The sequence below is a fragment of the Mesocricetus auratus genome, unplaced genomic scaffold (genome assembly GCF_017639785.1).
Source record: "Mesocricetus auratus isolate SY011 unplaced genomic scaffold, BCM_Maur_2.0 Super-Scaffold_100015, whole genome shotgun sequence".
In the NCBI taxonomy this organism is placed as follows: domain Eukaryota; kingdom Metazoa; phylum Chordata; class Mammalia; order Rodentia; family Cricetidae; genus Mesocricetus; species Mesocricetus auratus.
Window position 1 is genome coordinate 43,261,495 of NW_024429198.1, and position 16,716 is coordinate 43,278,210.

Below are 16,716 nucleotides of genomic sequence, written 5' to 3' on the forward strand. Positions count from 1 at the left end.
TCTGGGGTTGCAACTCCTCAGAAGTCCTATTTCTGGCTGAGTGTGGTAGCACAGGCCTGTAACCCCAGCCCTGGGGAGACAGACAGGAGGACTGTAAGGTCAAGGCTAGTCAGAACTACACAGCTGTATTTAGTCCCATTTAAAAGGAGAAGCAGTCACGTGACAACAGCTGTACTAGGAGCTAAAAATCACTCTGGATTATCTAATATCGTGCAAGCACCACTTAGTGTGTGCTGGGTTTTGCCTGTATTAACTGGTATAATTATGGGTCAACAGCCAAGACACGATGGATATGAGGGAAGAGGTTGTCCAAGGTCTTGGGGTTTGGGCTCAGCATTCTGGTTCCACACCTGACCCTTTAATGCCACAGCCTGCCTGCCAGTCCTTCACTGACAGCCTCTCTGACCTTAAGGCACCAGCCTCCAGTTGCTTCCTCTGCCTACCTGAAGTGTACTTTCTCCTCTTGTCCAACGAGAAAACCCCACCCATCCCACAGAGCTCAACTCAAATCTAGCCCTTAGAGAGACTTCCCTGCTGGCCCTGGTCCCCGGCACCCAGCTGTGGCCCACATGTTAACGCCTAGCTCCGTAAGGGTCATAAATGCACTTTCCTCATCTCAACTTTAGCCCTGGAAGAATGTTTGCTATTTAGTATAAACAACACACACGGGAAAACAAACCACCAGTGACCGTATCCTAACGCATACCAGACAGTGAGGATAATCCCACGGCCACCACTACCCTACAGCCAGATTCCCGTGGGATGGGGGGAGGGGCATGGCAGAGAAACTACATACAGAACTAACTGTGGGTGATGAAAAATGGCCTGCAGGCTCTACAGTAAGTTAACCCTCATAATTTGGGAATGAAATCATGAGGGAGTCAACTTTACTCTCTAGAACTTACAAACCTCCACATAATGGTAAATACAATTTATATATAGTGATAAAGCCAGACCCTCTCATAACTTTTGACTTTTATTATTAGGGGGGGTGCTTCACCAGGTCTGAGGACAACTTATGGCAGTCAGGCCTCTTCTTCCACCATGCGGGTTCCAGGAATCACGCTTGGTTACGCAGCTCGGAGGCAAGCCCCTTACCCAGTGAGACCTCACTAGCCCTCACTGTGACATCAGACGGAGCATTATCCCACATCAAGGGGGGAGACGGGTGGAATTTCAGGTTCCGGGCCAGCCTGGGCTACAGACTGAGCCCTTGTCTCAAGGGTACCAGGTGTGCTGGTACCGACCTGGAGCAGAAGCACAGCCATCAGGAGTTCAAGGCCAAGTGCTCAGGAGGCAGAGGCCAGGGAGATCTCTGTGGTCCAAGCCTAGCATTGGCCTACATAGCGAATTCCAGATTAGCCAGGGCTACCAAGTGAGGCCCTGATCCCCCGCCCCAAAATCAACACAACACAAACAGAAACCCAGAAATCTTCATCTCAGGGAAGATTTTAATGACAAAAAAACCACCTACATGTGAGCAAACAGGAACTAGCCTACATGCTTCGTCCAACATGGAACAGCAGCAGCAGCAGGATGTCTGAGACTTGTTAAATGAAAAGGCTGCATGGGTCAGTACATCATATATGTGCAAATACAATGTCTGTAAAAAATGCAGGGGTTTCTGGAGGGGCTTTTTCCCTTGCATTTTTTAAAGATAGTTATATCCCACTGCACTCACTGTGGAAAGATTGTTTGGGTTTTGGTTTTTGTTTTTGTTTGTTTGTTCTGAGACAGGTCTCACATATCCCTATGTAGCCAAGCATGACCTTGAACTTCTGGTCCACCTGACAAGTGCTGGGATTATAAGCACAAAGCACTACACCCAGGGCTTCACACATTCTCTGTAAGTACACTACCAGCTGAGCCATGTCCCCAGCCAACGGCTTTTTAAATTTTCAAATTTTCACCCACTTGCTCACTTCCCAGTTTACTCTGACAAGAACGGATGTTAGCTAGGTGTAGTCGCACACACCTAAGTGTTTCAGGGCCATCCTCAGACCCATGCTGAGGTGGAGATTTGAAGTAGCCTGGGCCGCATGATACCCTGTCTCAAGGGGAAAAAAAGATGGTTTGCCGGTTTGTGGGATTAATGAAATAGAGTTGAAGACTCTAAATATCTGTGTTCACTAGCTACTGTCACTAATCATTTCAGCCAGAAGCCTGATCCTAATTTTGCAAGTAAAGATGGGTCTCCTGGTGAACAGAAAAATTCTGGGGTTACTCTCTCACTTAACTCCATTGTTACCCTGCCCTCATCTATAGAATCTGCCTAACCAACTGGGAGGCAGAGCTCTGGGGAATTGCAGGTCTTCATTTCTAAACCCATGGCTAAAATGTAGATGGTGTGAGTCAGGCCCCCCAAAAAGCTGAGCAGCTGACCTTGAATCTCAGAGGAGAAAGTGACTAACCAGAAGCCCTGGGGCTCACTCCTGGGCTACAAAGGGCTTCCTCATGTGGCTCTGATTTGCAGCAAGGGCAGTCAAAGGAAGCCAGCTAGGAATGCAGAGGAAACCATGTCCTGTCACCACACGTAACAATACACACACACACACACACACTCGCATGCATGCATGCACACACGCATGCACGCACTCACACACAAGAAGGGACTGGTAATTCCATTTTACAGTTCTATAATTCTAGAGGCTGAGTCGGGAGTATCTGAAGATAACTTATGCTATATAGTGAAAACCTCTCTCAGCAACAACAAAAGGATGCCACACAAAGTTTCACCATATTCTATGTATTCAGAGAAAGTCTCACCAAAGTGCATCTGATTGTAAGAGCCTCTAATTCTAGGTGGGTAGGATGGGGTGCTGGGGGGAGAGTGTGTGGGAGAACTGAGGAGATAAGGAAATCACAGTCATGTGTGTGGTAAAATGTCAGAGAGGTGTCTCCCTCTGAGCCCAAGGAGAAAGGCTGAAAAATGCTAAGATGTGTTCACTCCCTCACCGTGCTCTGGGACAGCCTCAGAAAAATTGAAGCCAGCTCTGCCCGGCTGTCCTGGGAACTTCCACACTAAACTCATTCACCAGTCCTCAGCCAGCTACCCTGAGACAGCAGCAAAGACTTGTGAGCGGCCATGGCAGGGGAGTGCAGAGGGAACAGGAACCCACCCGTGGAAGACAGGGGCCCTGAGATTCTGACTCGGATGATCCCCAAGGGAGAGTCAGGACCGGGAAACAACTGACGGCTTTGTGCTTCAGTGCTTTAGGGCCACCAGGGGACAGCAGGTCAGGGGCGCTGCTGGGGCTCTGAGTTTAGGGGAGACACCAAAGCTGGAGTGGACAGAAGGGGGCCGGCAGAGGCGTCTGCGGGCACGAGGTCCTGACACACTGTCCCAGCAGACCTGAAAAAGCAGGTGAAGACTGAGGAAGAGGCCAGGCTGTGAGGGAAAGCCCGGAGCATAGAGAATCAGGCAGGGAGGCCATCAAGGCCAACGAGTCAAGAGAGTCCAGAAAAGGAAACAGGCTGACGAACAGCACATACCACCAATGAAGAGTCAACTGCCCAGTGACCTCCCACCCCAGGTACTCCAGCCGGAGCAATGTCTGGTAGGACAGAGAGAAGCAGGAGCAGCTGAAGGTGAGGGAGACAAGGAACCCAGGAAAATCTAGGTCTCACTGTCACTCAGGCCTGTGGCCAGGGAGGGATGGGTGCATGGGCAGAGCTGGAATGGGACAAAGGGGCTTGTCAAGCTTCTAGCTTGGGTTGGTTTTATGACAACACTTTAGGGCTGCCTTCTCCCTGGCTGACTCCACCTCATGGACTGGAGGCTCCATCTCATCATGGATTAAGTGCATGGGTGGGGAACAGCAGACAGGACGGCAGAGCCTCCTCCAGTGAGTAGGTGGAATGACAGGGACACTGACTGTGACAAGGACACCTCTCTCTCTCTCTCTCTCTGTCTCTGTCTCTGTCTCTGTCTCTCTCTCTCTCTCTCTGTCTCTCTGTCTCTGTCTCTCTCTCTCTCTCTCTCTCTCTCTCTCTCTCTCTCTCTCTTTCTCTAACCTGTGTCTCAAGTGGCCAGCTAGCTTCTCTGCAGTTCAGATATGATAGGAAACCAGATGAGCAGATGTCAGAAAAAAGAAATGCCTGAGAGAGGGACCAGATTAAAGCCACCACTGTTACCGCAAATAACCACAGGGTACCTACTATGTGCCAACAAGGGCAGGAAGCACTTAACCCTTGCTATTGCGTCCTCCCTAAGACCCATGAGTTGAGTATCATCAGTGTGGCCTTTCACAGACAGAAGCCCCAAAGTGACAGCCCTATTTCAGGGTGACTGCAGAGCAGGCAAATACTAGGGTGCTGGGGGAAGTGGATCTTCAATACTAAGGTGCTGAGAGAAGAAGTGGATCTTCCGAGAGGAAGCTGAAAACTTTCAGATGCCAACATTCCAGGAAGCAACCCTCCAACTGCCACTGCTTGGTTATAAAATGAACCAGGAGGCAGGTGAGACGGCTCGGCGGGTAACGGCACTTACCATGCAGGTCTGAGAAGCTGAGTACAATCCCCAGGACCCACGGACATGTGGCCGGACGGAACCAAGTCTACAGTTGTCCTCTGATCTTCACATATGTGGATTGTCCTCACGTCCCCACCCCCCACACACACACACACCAGAAAAGGTTGAGGAGTTGTAGCTCAGTGGTAGGGTGCTTGGATAGCATGCATGAAAACCTGGGTTCAATCCTCAGTACCACACACATGGGATATGGTGGAACGCATGTAGAACCCTTAGCTACATAGCCAAGCTACAGGCTAGCCTGCTAAACTGACCACAGAGCCAAAGGGTAAAGTGGTAACAAATACTCTTAGCTGAGTCTCTATGACCCAAAGCTAACAAAGCCAAACTCGCAGTAAGGAACTTACTGTCTCTTATCTCAAATACCTCCAGAGCTTGAGGCCACAGACTGCATAGTTAAAAGCAACAGTAATAGATTGTGTAGTCACTGTTTAACTTGATTGGCCTGAGGAGGTACAATGTGACTTCTGTGCCCAAGGCTCATGTCATAGGGAAGAATGAAACTCATTCCCTTGCCAATAAAAGTGTCAATGGGCAAAGGCTCCGTGGGACTGCTCATTCTTCCTCCTGGTCCTCCCACACTGCCCTCTGCTGGCCTAGCTGCCCAGTTGTTTCTCCCTTCCTTCCAGCCCACTCACCTTTCTTGTGGCCCTGTATCTCTTTGTCTGGGAAGATGCTCCCCAAGGCATCGGTAACTGTAGCTCCACTCACTCAAAGCCTTGGATGATGTTCTAGTTCTTTAGTAATAGGGTCAGACAGGGCCAGCACTGGGAAGAAAAACCAGTCTCCCCAGAGTGTGCAAAGGGCCAGCACCTTGTATGAAACTCAGCTGTGCACGTCCTTGTGCTGTTGAGACTAGCTACAAGTGGGAATGCTTTCCCACAGCAAATCCCTCTTTTTATTTGCTGAGGGTCTGGTTCTTCCCTGACCTGGAGTCCAGTTGCATTTCCCATCAAGTAAGCCTGAACCAGTGAGCACTGCCAGACAGTCTTGACTGGAACTGGGGGAGAAAAGGACACACATTTGGGCCGTGTGCTGGCTGATTTTATGTCAACTTAACCCAAGCTAGTCACCTGAAATGAGGGAACCTCAGCTGAGAAAAGGCCTCCAAAAGATTGGGCTGCAAGCAAGCCCATAGGGCATTTTCCTAATTAATGACTGATGGGGGAGGGTCCAGTCCACTGTGGGTGGAGCCATCCCAGGGCTGACCGTCCTGGGTACTATAAGAAAGCAGGCTGGGCAAGCCAGGGAGGCAAGCCAGTTACAGCACCCCTCCACGGTCTCTGCATCAGCTTCCTACCCTCACTCCCTGTGAGACGAACTGTTAAATGCATGAGAGTGAAATAAACCCTTTCCTCCTCCAGCTGCTTCTCGTGTTTCATCACAACCACGGCAGTCCTCTCTAGGACAGGCCATTGAGTGAAAAGCAGGTCTTTGGCACTTAAAGGAGGGCTGTGAAACTAGCGTTTTGCTTCATCATTTACCTCCTTCCCGACACACTTCTGGTACCCGCAGATGAGAACTTCAGCTACATTATGCAAAATGAAAAACACAGGAACAGCCTGAAAGCAAACAGAATAACAAGCATGAGAACACCTTCTCCCATCTTTCAGCTACTTGACTTTTGTTTAAAAATAGAATGTGTGGGAGCATGCAGCATTCAGTCTCCCAAGCAAGGACTCTTTTGCTGAAGCGTTCTTCATTTTTCCTCCAAGGTTTACTTATTTATTCTCTGTGAGTTCTTTCTACATACGTGTTTGTGTACCATGTGCATGCAATGCCAATGGAGGCCAGAAGAGGGCATCAGATTCACTGGAACTGGAGTCAGAGACAGTGGAAGCCACTATGTGGGTGCTAAGAACTGAACCTGGGTCCTGCAAGAGGAGCAAGTGCTCTTAACCATTGAGCTGTCTCTCTAGCCCGTGAAGTGTTAATTTTAGTGGGGTGTATGTGCAGGCTCCTCTCCTACAGGTTTTTTTTTTTTTTGGTTTTACGAGACAGGGTTTCTCTGTATTGTTTTGGAGGCTGTCAGTCCAGCCTGGCCTTGAACTCACAGAGATCCGCCTGCCTCTGTCTCCCGAGTGCTGGGATTAAAGGCGTGTGCCACCACTGCCCGGCTTCACCCACAGTCTTAAGGACCCCCTGTGTATTGTGCTCCACGCCAGGTGCAGGGCACAAATCCCATGAGCAGGGTGGACACACTCTACAGGGCCTGTCCCCAGCACACAGCACATCTTGAGGGGTGCACTGGGAGACACAGCTTGTTCAACAAAGAAAGAGCAAGTCTTCACAGTGGAAACAGTCTGAGAGTTGGATGATTAATAAATCAAAACACAGAGGAAGTGGACAGCTTCATCATGTGACAGGTGATCTGGATCAAGCTAAGAATTTTTAAATGGTCTTTGACGAAAAAGAAGCAAACAATGGATTTTGGCTTCTTGACTATTAATTCAGAAAAGAGATTAGGTTTGGGGCAGAGAATTTAAGGACGTAGAGGAAGCTTGATTGTCTAGCTACAGTTCTGTCAGCACAAGACTGAGTCCACACAAATGACAGCTGACTAGCACAAGGATAATGCCACATGATTGGTTAACTTATCCACGTTGCCCAAGGAATTTTTTTTTCAGAGGCAGGATCTTGCTACATAGCCCAGGCTGGCCTTGAACTCTCCATCATCTTCTCAGCCTCCTAAGTGCTGGGATTACAAGCATGCACCTCCACACTCAGTGCGCTCACAACCAGCAACTCTTTACTTCGCACTTTTTCTTAAACATCTTCCAAAGTCTATAAGCAGATGATGCTGTAGCTATGATTCTCATAGATACGTTAGACAAAGACACCAGGACTTTGGGCAAGTTGCTCCATAATGACATTTAAATCACAACAGGTCCCTAGTGAGCCTGCAGCTGTCCAAGTTCAAAAGGACTAATATGAACCAACTGCTGGCAGCTAGCTAGATGTGTGGCTTCTCCATGTGGTTCTGGTACTCAGGAAGCCAAGGCAAGAGGATCACTGCTAGTGCAAGGCTAGCCTGGGCTACAAAGTGAGTTCCAGGCACACCTGAGCTAAAGACTGAGAGGCTGTGACAAAAAAAAGTAAATACTGGCAGCAACAAGACCACTAAGCTCTAAAATTGATGAGCTCTAACAAAAACTATGCTATTTTAAAGGGTCATACTGATTCTTTCTTCAATTTTAGATCTAAGTTTCTCAAGCCACTTTTCCTACTGAAAAGCTAACAAATAGAGATATCTAGTTTACAGCTGACCATTAGACCATATCTCCTGGGTAGAGATCTACCAAAAGCAATGTTAAGACAGCAGCTGACTGGTTAGACTGTATACCCTGGGTAGAGATCTACCAAAAGCAATGTTAAGACAGCAGCTGACTGGTTAGACCTTATCCCCTGGGTAGAGATCTACCAAAAACCATGTTAAGACATCAGCTGCTTTGTTGATCCTTCCTTGGCCTCTGACTGCAAAAGCCTCACTCTAAACTACGAGGCATTGGTTCAAGGGGCTTCCTGGGGACTGGTTCTTTGGGAACACCTTCTGTATTCATTAATTTCCCCATCACTGTGACTAAACACCTGACTAAGATGACAAGGGTCTGTTGTGGCTCACAGTTTGAAGGGACTCCACCCATCATGACTGACTGACAGGAAAGGAGGGCATGTGGCACCATAAGCATGATGCAGCGGCCACACTGCCTCTGCAGTCAGTGTCTTAGCTACTGTGCTATTGCCATGATAAGACACCATGACCACAGCAACTTATAAAGAGGGCTTGCTTACAGTTTCAGAGGGCTAGAGTCATCATGGTAGGGAGCATGGCAGCAAGCAGGCAGGCATGGCACTGGAGCAGCAGCTGAGAGCTCACACATTGAGACAACAACCATGAGACAGAGAGAGCTAACTGGGGATGGCATGGGCTTTTGAAACCCCAAAGCCCACCCACCCCAGTGACACGCCTCCTCCAACAAGGGCACACCTCTTAGTCCTTCCCAAACAGTTCCACCAACTAGAAACTAATTACTCAAATACGTGAGCCTGTAGGGACCATTCTCATTCAGACTACAGTCAAGATATTGGTGCCAGCTTACTAACCCTCTAGGGCTCACCCCCAGTGACCATTTCCTTTAGCAAAAGATCCACTACCTAAAGTTTCTAGGGCCTTCAAATATAGAAAAATTTCCACAGAAAACCCTGGTCCTGGGTTATAGCTTAGAGGTAGAGGGCTTGCTTGGCATGTGCAAAGTTCTGGGTTCATCAACAGCACCAAAGAAAGAAGGGTGGGAAAGAGGGAGAAAGTGAAGAAGGAAGAGGCATGAGGGCCATCTCCACTGGACAGTTACAGGAGACATGCTAGGGCAGTCTCTGTTCTATATGGCATTCGTATTCTTTACCTTTGTGGAGACCAGTCCCTTTATGAGGAGACAAACAAGGAAAGGGGCCACAGATTCCATTCCAGTCCATAAGTAACTTGCTCACTATGGGTTTAATTAACCATGTTTTTTTCCAGTGGTATTTCCATACCCTGTCCGCTTATAACATGCTGAGTGACAACTATGCTTACAGAAGCCAGAAACCTCGGTAAACAATTAGAAGGACCAAGTTCAAAGATCTGGGCAAAACACAAAAACCAACCCAAGGCCAGGTGCGATACATGCCTGTACTAGAAATCGTCAATCCTCCACTACACAGTGGAGTTCCATGCCAGCCCGGGCTACATGAAACCTTGCCACCAAAAAGAGGGAAGGAAGGGAGGGAGGGAGGGAGGGAGGGAGGGAGGGAGGGAGGGAGGGAGGGAGGGAGGGAGGGAGGAGAGATGGAAACCAATCCAGTCCTATTAAGGTATGTAATCTGTATTTGTAGTCTTTCTAGCTGTTCACCCTGGCCTTACCTACTCAGGAAAATATGCAGCGTGCTCTAACCAGGAAGCCAACACCATCCACTATTTACACAGGAATCTAAAGTAAACATCTGTCCTTATCCCTTGGCACTCAGGCTTAGAGGCAATTCTCTCTTGCTAAGACTTTTGACCAGGAATTACAATGAAAGTAATAATTGTCCATCAGAGTTGCACTGTCAAAGACTGCTTTCAGGGAATGAGAGCCACCATCACTGTGACCTCATCCATTGTAGAAAAGCTGACAGGCAGGCCTGAATCATCCTGCACAAAAAGGATGTAAGTCCAGCATAAATCCACACGTCATCAAGATCAGCAACAGGAATGCCTGACACCTCTTCACAATGCACACTCACAGCAGCTGTTCCTCTGGGAACATGTGTCTCTCTTTGGCCCACACCCCTGCAATTTCCTCAGGATCAGAAACCATGTCATCTGTGTCTTTAAGAACACAGTATGGCAAATGCCTACCTGCTGAATAGCTGGGTGGTGGAGAGCTTCCCTACACTAAACTGTGAGTCAATGCTCTGCTCCCCCAAGACCTGCTGTGAACCAAAGTCAACTCAACTCCACAATGTGCTTAGGGCTGAAGGAGCATGAGACCCTGTACCAACCCCAGACCAGCATAAGCCAGACATGCCAGTGCATCCCCGTCATCCCAGACTCAGGAGGAGTTGGCAGGAGAATCACAAGTTCAAAGTCATCCTCAGCTACACAGACTTTTAGGACAGCCTGAAACAGATGAACTCATGCCTCAAAAGAACAAAAACAAAACAAAAACAGAAAACAAATAACAACGACAACGACAAACGTACGAATGTTCTCTTCTCTTCTAACCTCTACATGTCAGTCAACTGTGCGATTCGGGAAGCACACAGAAACTCCCCACAGGGCCCAGCGAAGCTTCCTCGGCTCCCAGGCGCTGCACATCACAGTTTCAAGGCTCTGCCAGATCAAGGAGGCCTTTCTGAAGCACAGCCACTCAAAAGTGTTTCGTATATCAATACACCCACGATTTCAACTGCACTTACCCCCCCCCAATTCTTCATGGACTCATTAACTGACAGTTTGGCACCAGAACAGTGAGGCCTGCTTTCCATCCAACACAAACTGTCTGAGTGCCTGGTGTTTATCCACCCTAGGAATGGCTATGCCGCAATGTAAAAACAAAGAACTGAAAAGATGTTTGGTTGAATTCTGTCACTGAAAAACAATTAACAAATGCCTCCTACTCATTGTCCTCCCACTCCCAATGGGCATATGGGGGTGGGGGTGCTTTTGCTAACAGATTTGAATTGAGCAGCTTATCTCTGCCTGCTGGACAAGGCTGTGCTCTGTGTCAGCCCACTCAACTGACAGGCTCAGGACCCTCATGAAATAGGAGTCAATTGGTTCAAACTAGAATGTAAATCAACTTTTTGAAAACGTGTATTTAGGGCTGAACGGTGTAGTTAGGGCTGAATTCGATGGAAATCCTGTAACAAAGAGCAAGCTCAAAGACGGGCTTGCTAGAAATCATCCTTTTGAAGCATCGTTTTGGGGTGCAGAACCCCACTGCTGAGAACGGGCTGAGTGGACATTTTGAGGTTCTGGGAGATTTCAGACACCTGGTATTTGAACCCCTTCTTTCAGTAAGAACATGAGAACAGCTACAGCCTCTTCTCAGTCTAATCACCTAGGACAGCCAGGGCTCCGTGCTTCTCCAGTAGCAGTGGGTGATGGCAGAGCGAGGGTTCATGACAGACTAGGAAACATGACCTCACCCTCCCAGCTGCTCTGCAGAACCGCAATGGGCAATCTAAGTGAAGCCTGGGACTCGGAGAGAGCCATTAGGAACCAGTCTCTGTGGTGACAGTCTGTGTGTGCCCTAACAAGTAAAGCTTGCCTGAAGATCAGAGTGATCTTCCAACATTTACCCCTATATCTGACCAATCAGAATTTGTGCTACAACTCTCCTTAGCAACTGTGAGGAGATGAAACAGGTTAGTGACACCAGAGGGAAGGGGTAACAATGGAAGAGACCCTAGAGAGGTGAAGAGACAACTGGATTTTCTGGGTGTGTCACTGCAGTCCCTCTGGGTCTAGCCAGGCCTGAAGTGGTCTCTGTGCTATAACTTACTTACATGAACCAGGGCACTTCCAGAGATTTATACTAGAGTGAGCTTTCTTTCTATTTATTTATTTATTTATTTATTTATTTATTTATTTATTTATTACAAACACAACACCTTGCCTTCATGTACGTCTACACATGAGAAGAGGGCACCAGATCTCATTATGGATGGTTGTGAGCCACCATGTGGTTGCTGGGAATTGAACTCATGACCTCTGGAAGAGCAGTCAGTGCTCTTAACCTCTGAGCCATCAAAGTAAAACAGTTCTCTGTGGCCAGGCTTCGTGACACACACACGTAATCATAGCTATTGCTCAGTCAACTAAAGACAAAGAATTGTAAGGCAAAGCTAGAATGGGCTGCAGAGGAAGGCAGTCTTTAAAAAAACAAAAGTCCAGGCTAGAGAGCTGGCTCAGTGGTTAAAAGCACTGGTTCTTCCAGAGGACCCCAGTTCAATTCTCACATAGCAGCTTACCACTGCCTGCAACTCCAGTTCCAGGGGATCTGACACCCTCACACAGACACACATGCAGGTAAAACAACAATATTCCCATTAAAAAATCATTTAAAATTTAAAGCTTTTTTTTAAAAGCCCATATGCATTAGTTCTTAAAGAGACAAATTTGAAAAAGACAAAAATATGACAAATCATTAGAGCTGCTACTTTGTGGGGACTAAAGGAGGTCTCTACATCTCTGTCTCTCCCTCCATCAGGTGACTAGTATTTGCCTCATCCCTCATTTTCCAGTGATTATAACTAACATAAAGACATAAAGGAGGGTTGGAGGTATGGAACATGCATAAGGACTAAGTTCAGATTCCCAGAAGCCACCTAAAAGCCAGTTTTTACACCTGGCTTTTAGATGCACATCTCTAACCTAAGGGCCATGTGTGAAGATGCCCATTTGTAACCTAAGAGCCAGGTGTAAAGGTGCACATCTGTAAACTAAGATCCATGTGTGAAGGTGCACATCTGTAAACTAAAAGTCAGATGTGAAGGTGCACATCTCTAACCTAAGAGCCAGGTGTGAAGGTACACATCTGTAAACTAAAAGTCAGATGTGAAGGTGCACATCTGTAAACTAAAAGCCAGGTGTGAAGGTGCACATCTGTAAACTAAAAGTCAGATGTGAAGGTGCACATCTCTAACCTAAGAGCCAGGTGTGAAGGTACACATCTGTAACCCCAGTGCTGGAGGGAGTGAAGATAAACAGAGCCCAGGATCTCACTACCCAGCTAGTGTAGCTGAAGCTGTGAGACACCTTGAGTGAGGTGTGTGTTGTGTGTGTGTGTGTGTGTTCATTATCGACCTCTAAAATCCCCATATGTACATACAAGTGGGCACACCTACATGCACATATGCACAAACACTAAATAAAAAATAAATAATAAAGGATACAAAGAAAATTGCTCTGAAATCTATGAAAAAATCACTGGACAAAGCAAGCATTATTATCATAAGCCCAATACCTGACTTATTCAACCTTTAAACTTCTGGCACCCATAAATAACTTGGAGGAAAAAATTAAAACTAATGGAACCAGAAAGAAGTTGTAGAGAGAGTGAGAAGTGCCTCTACTCCAAGCTGGGCACCAAGGTCAGCTCCTAGCCCACCCCAAAGTTTCTACCCTTCTGAACATGCCGTTTCACCTCAACTGGATAAATCATGAAATAAAAGCAATGATTTAATTTCTAAATTACTTTCTCAATTGCTATTTTATAAGCCTGAAGATGTGCTAACAATATCGTTACCCAGCTAGACAGACTTTGTTTGTTTTATATCTGAGGTCTCAGGAACTAACAAACACTTCAAAAAGACTGAATTAGGGCTGGAGAGATGGCTCAGAGGTTAAGAGCACTGATTGTTCTTCCAGAGGTCCTGAGTTCAATTCCCAGCAACCACATGGTGGCTCACAACCATCTGTAATGAGATCTGGCACTCTCTTCTGGCATGCAGACATACATGGAAACAGGATGTTATATTCATAATAAATATATCTTTTTAAAAAAAAGACTGAATTATTTTTGCAAACTCTGCATTTTTCCAAGAGGCAGAACACAGGACATTTTCTGATGAATAAAAATACAAGTCAGGATAAGGTGAGAGGAGGCATTAATACCACCTTGATTTACAAGCCCATGCGGTTTTAATGGATTCTCTTTTGACGGCAAAGTAACTACAGCTTGGAGTTCTGGATGGTGCATTAGGAAGCATCTCTGTGTTTCAAAAGAGCTTAGTCCTGGAGGGGGCAGGATGAGGAATGGGAAGACAGAATGGACAACTCATTTTACCAGTGCCCCAAGTGCCAGTCCACTCTGGGCCACACTTGGGTTCCCAGCTGCACCTAGTATTCCCTGGATCATTTTACCAGTGAACCCAGTGCTATTGGACTTTCTCTGGACCACCAGCTCCTGAATAATGACACAGAGACTTTTTATTAATTAGGAAAACTTGGCCTTAGCTTAGGCTCGTTCCCAGCTAGTTCTTGAAATTTGAATTAACCCGTTTATATTAATCTATGTTCTGCCACATGGCAGAACCTCTCCTCCATACCTTATGTCCCACTTCCTCTGTGTCTGGCTGGCAAATCCTGCCTCCCTTCTTCCCAGAATTCCTATCTCTGCCCAGAAGTCCCACCTCTCCTTTCATGCCTAGCCATTGGTCATTTAACTCTTTATTAAGCCAATCAGAAGGTGCCTTAGCAGGGACACATCTTCATGGTATATAAAAAGATTATTCTATAACAAATGTTCCAACTCCTCAGCAGCAGGTAAAGGCTTAGCCTGGACTCTCTGTTTCCAAAGATAATTGCATTCAGGCACAGTGCCAAGGCTAGCCTCTATGTCAAAGCTGCTCAAGTGAGGGCTAGCTGGGGCAAACTTCACAATTGTTGCTATTGCGTCTCTCTTTGCCCATCTCCACCTTGTGAGACAAGCCGGCCCTGCATGTTTTCTAGTTATCTTCAACCGAAGCAGAAAAAAGATGCTTCATGTTATCTCAGGTCCCGGTTTGGCTATCAAATGCCCCCTCAGAAGGGCTCACTTACTGCAGGCTTGGTCCCTGGGTGGTGGCACTAATTTGGGAAAGCCCGGAAACTTTAGGTAGCAAGACCTCCGGCAGGTTACTGGGGCAGGCCTTTGAAAGACACTCTTGTATCTCACTGTTTGCCAACTCCCACATCCTCTGCTGTTGTGATGTTCAACCTTACCACAGGCCCAAAACCTAAGAGGCAAGGACTCGTCTGGGACATTCTGAAACAAGTATATTTCCTTAAGTTGTTCCCTTGGGTGTTTGGATCACAGCTCCAGTAAGCTAACCAACACTTCTATGCTCTGATCTATCTTTACCTTCAGGTGCAGTAAATTAAAACACGAAGGCGACAAGGAAAAAGGGGCTGTGTTCTCCCCCCATACCCATTCTAATACTTACCAGTCTGGACAAAGCTCTGGACCCTGCGTAGATTATACCCACGAACAGCACTGAAGCAGGAAGCCAGGCCAAAACATGAGATCTGAAAAGAGGGGAGAAATTATAACACTTTTGCCACCTCCTGTTTGAAAAGACCTAGCTGGAAGGGTCGACCCCTCAGAAGCACCAACTCCGTCCACTCCTTGTGTATATATCCTTTGGGGACCTGATACGTGAGACGTGCTCTTTACTCACTGAGAAAGCAACACAAGTAGATGAAGCCATTCAGTATATAGCTCTGTCGTGTGACATCTACTTAGCATTCAGGAGTACCCCCAAAACTGAATGTGGATAGGTACTGCTACAGGCTTAGGGAGAAGAAACAACTGATTTTATTCAAAAGTGGTAATTTTCAAGTATACCAATAAAATTTTTTAAAGACTGTTTACATAAGAAGTTTCAAACAGCTTCATGGAATCACAACTTTGAATCAAAAATCTAGGGAAAAAAAGGTTTTTAAATAAACCTTGGGACTTCAACAGGGTAGTCATATTCTGGCTTCTTCAAACATTAATCTGGAATTCTGGTGTAACCTTAGGGTACACTTTTATGGCTCACGTTGACCATACTAGGATCCGATTTTTTCATTAGAGTCTAGAATCTTGTTCTCCTCAAAAATAAATAAATAAGCCAGGAGTGGTGGTATACACCTTTAATGCCAGCACTTAGGAGGTGGAGGCAGGTGTATCTTTATGAGTTTGAGGCTAGCCTGGTCTACACAATGAGTTCCAGGATAGCCAGAACTACATCTTGAGGTCCTATCTAAAAAAAAACCCATAAACAAACAAACAAGAGAGAGAAGAACTGAACACATAATGCATATCATGGAGGCTGTCACTTGCTTCCTCTCACTGGAGCTTTGAGTGAAGCCTCCCTACTACTTGAGGGCCCCAGAGTCAGTCTCACAAAGAATAAACATAAACGAAGCTACCTGAGCGGTAGACAACATAATCATCCCAAAGCACGCAGCCACCACCACTGTGTCTGGCAAACTCAAAAGCAGTCTTCCCTTTTACCGTCCAGGACAGGCAGTCAATCAAAGATCAGACCTCAAACTATCGTACCAATGTCCCAGGCTCCATGATGGCCTCCAAATCTTACTGACTACATCAATTACAATGCTGACAGCTACTTATAAAGCTCTAGGACTCCCTATGAACAGTGGCCTCACAGTTTAATCGGGCACTGTGTTAAATGTTTTCCATGCTACTTTTTTTTTAATGTATAGACGTTTGTATGTCTGCATACTGTGTGTGTGGTGCCCACAGAGGCCAGAAGGGGGCAGGAGATCTCCCAAGACTGGAGTTACAGACAGCTGTGAGCTGACATGTGGGTGCCGGGAATCTGATCGAGGTCTGGACCAGCAGCAGGGGAGCCTAACCACTGAGCCATCTTTCCAGCGCCATGCTACATTTTTTAAAAATCCTCCCAGTAGGAGCTATAGAGATGGCTCAGATAACAAGGTACCCATGTAAAATGTGGGTGTGGTGGTATTCCCCTGTAATCCCAGCACTGGGGTGACAGGGGGACCTTTGGAGCTTGATAGTCAGCCTGGCTGAATCTGAGGGCTCCAGGTTCAGTGAGAGACCTGTCTCAAAAAATAGAAGGTAGACAGTGATCAAAGAAGGCACCCATGTCAACCTCTGGCCTGTGTACACATGTGCACATGAATATACACATGCATACACACACACACA

General features: G+C 46.8%; 1 protein-coding gene across 12 annotated transcripts in view; it reads right to left on the reverse strand.

The window, feature by feature from the left end:
* Positions 1–16,716, reverse strand: part of Tmem241 (transmembrane protein 241) — a 193,313-nt gene that overhangs the window by 158,724 nt on the left and 17,873 nt on the right. For 11 of the 12 annotated variants that reach the window (XR_005881672.1, XR_005881671.1, XM_040757836.1 and 8 more), the window contains exons 4-5: positions 14,981–15,062; positions 6,016–6,093 (exon numbers count right to left, since the gene is read on the reverse strand). Coding sequence is in view for 10 of the 12 variants with exons in the window: in XM_040757836.1 (XP_040613770.1) it covers positions 6,016–6,093; positions 14,981–15,062 (160 nt within the window). In the remaining 2 variants the exon portion in view is untranslated. The remainder of the gene's footprint in view (positions 1–6,015; positions 6,094–14,980; positions 15,063–16,716) is intronic. The other variant, XM_040757834.1, reaches the window with a different exon arrangement.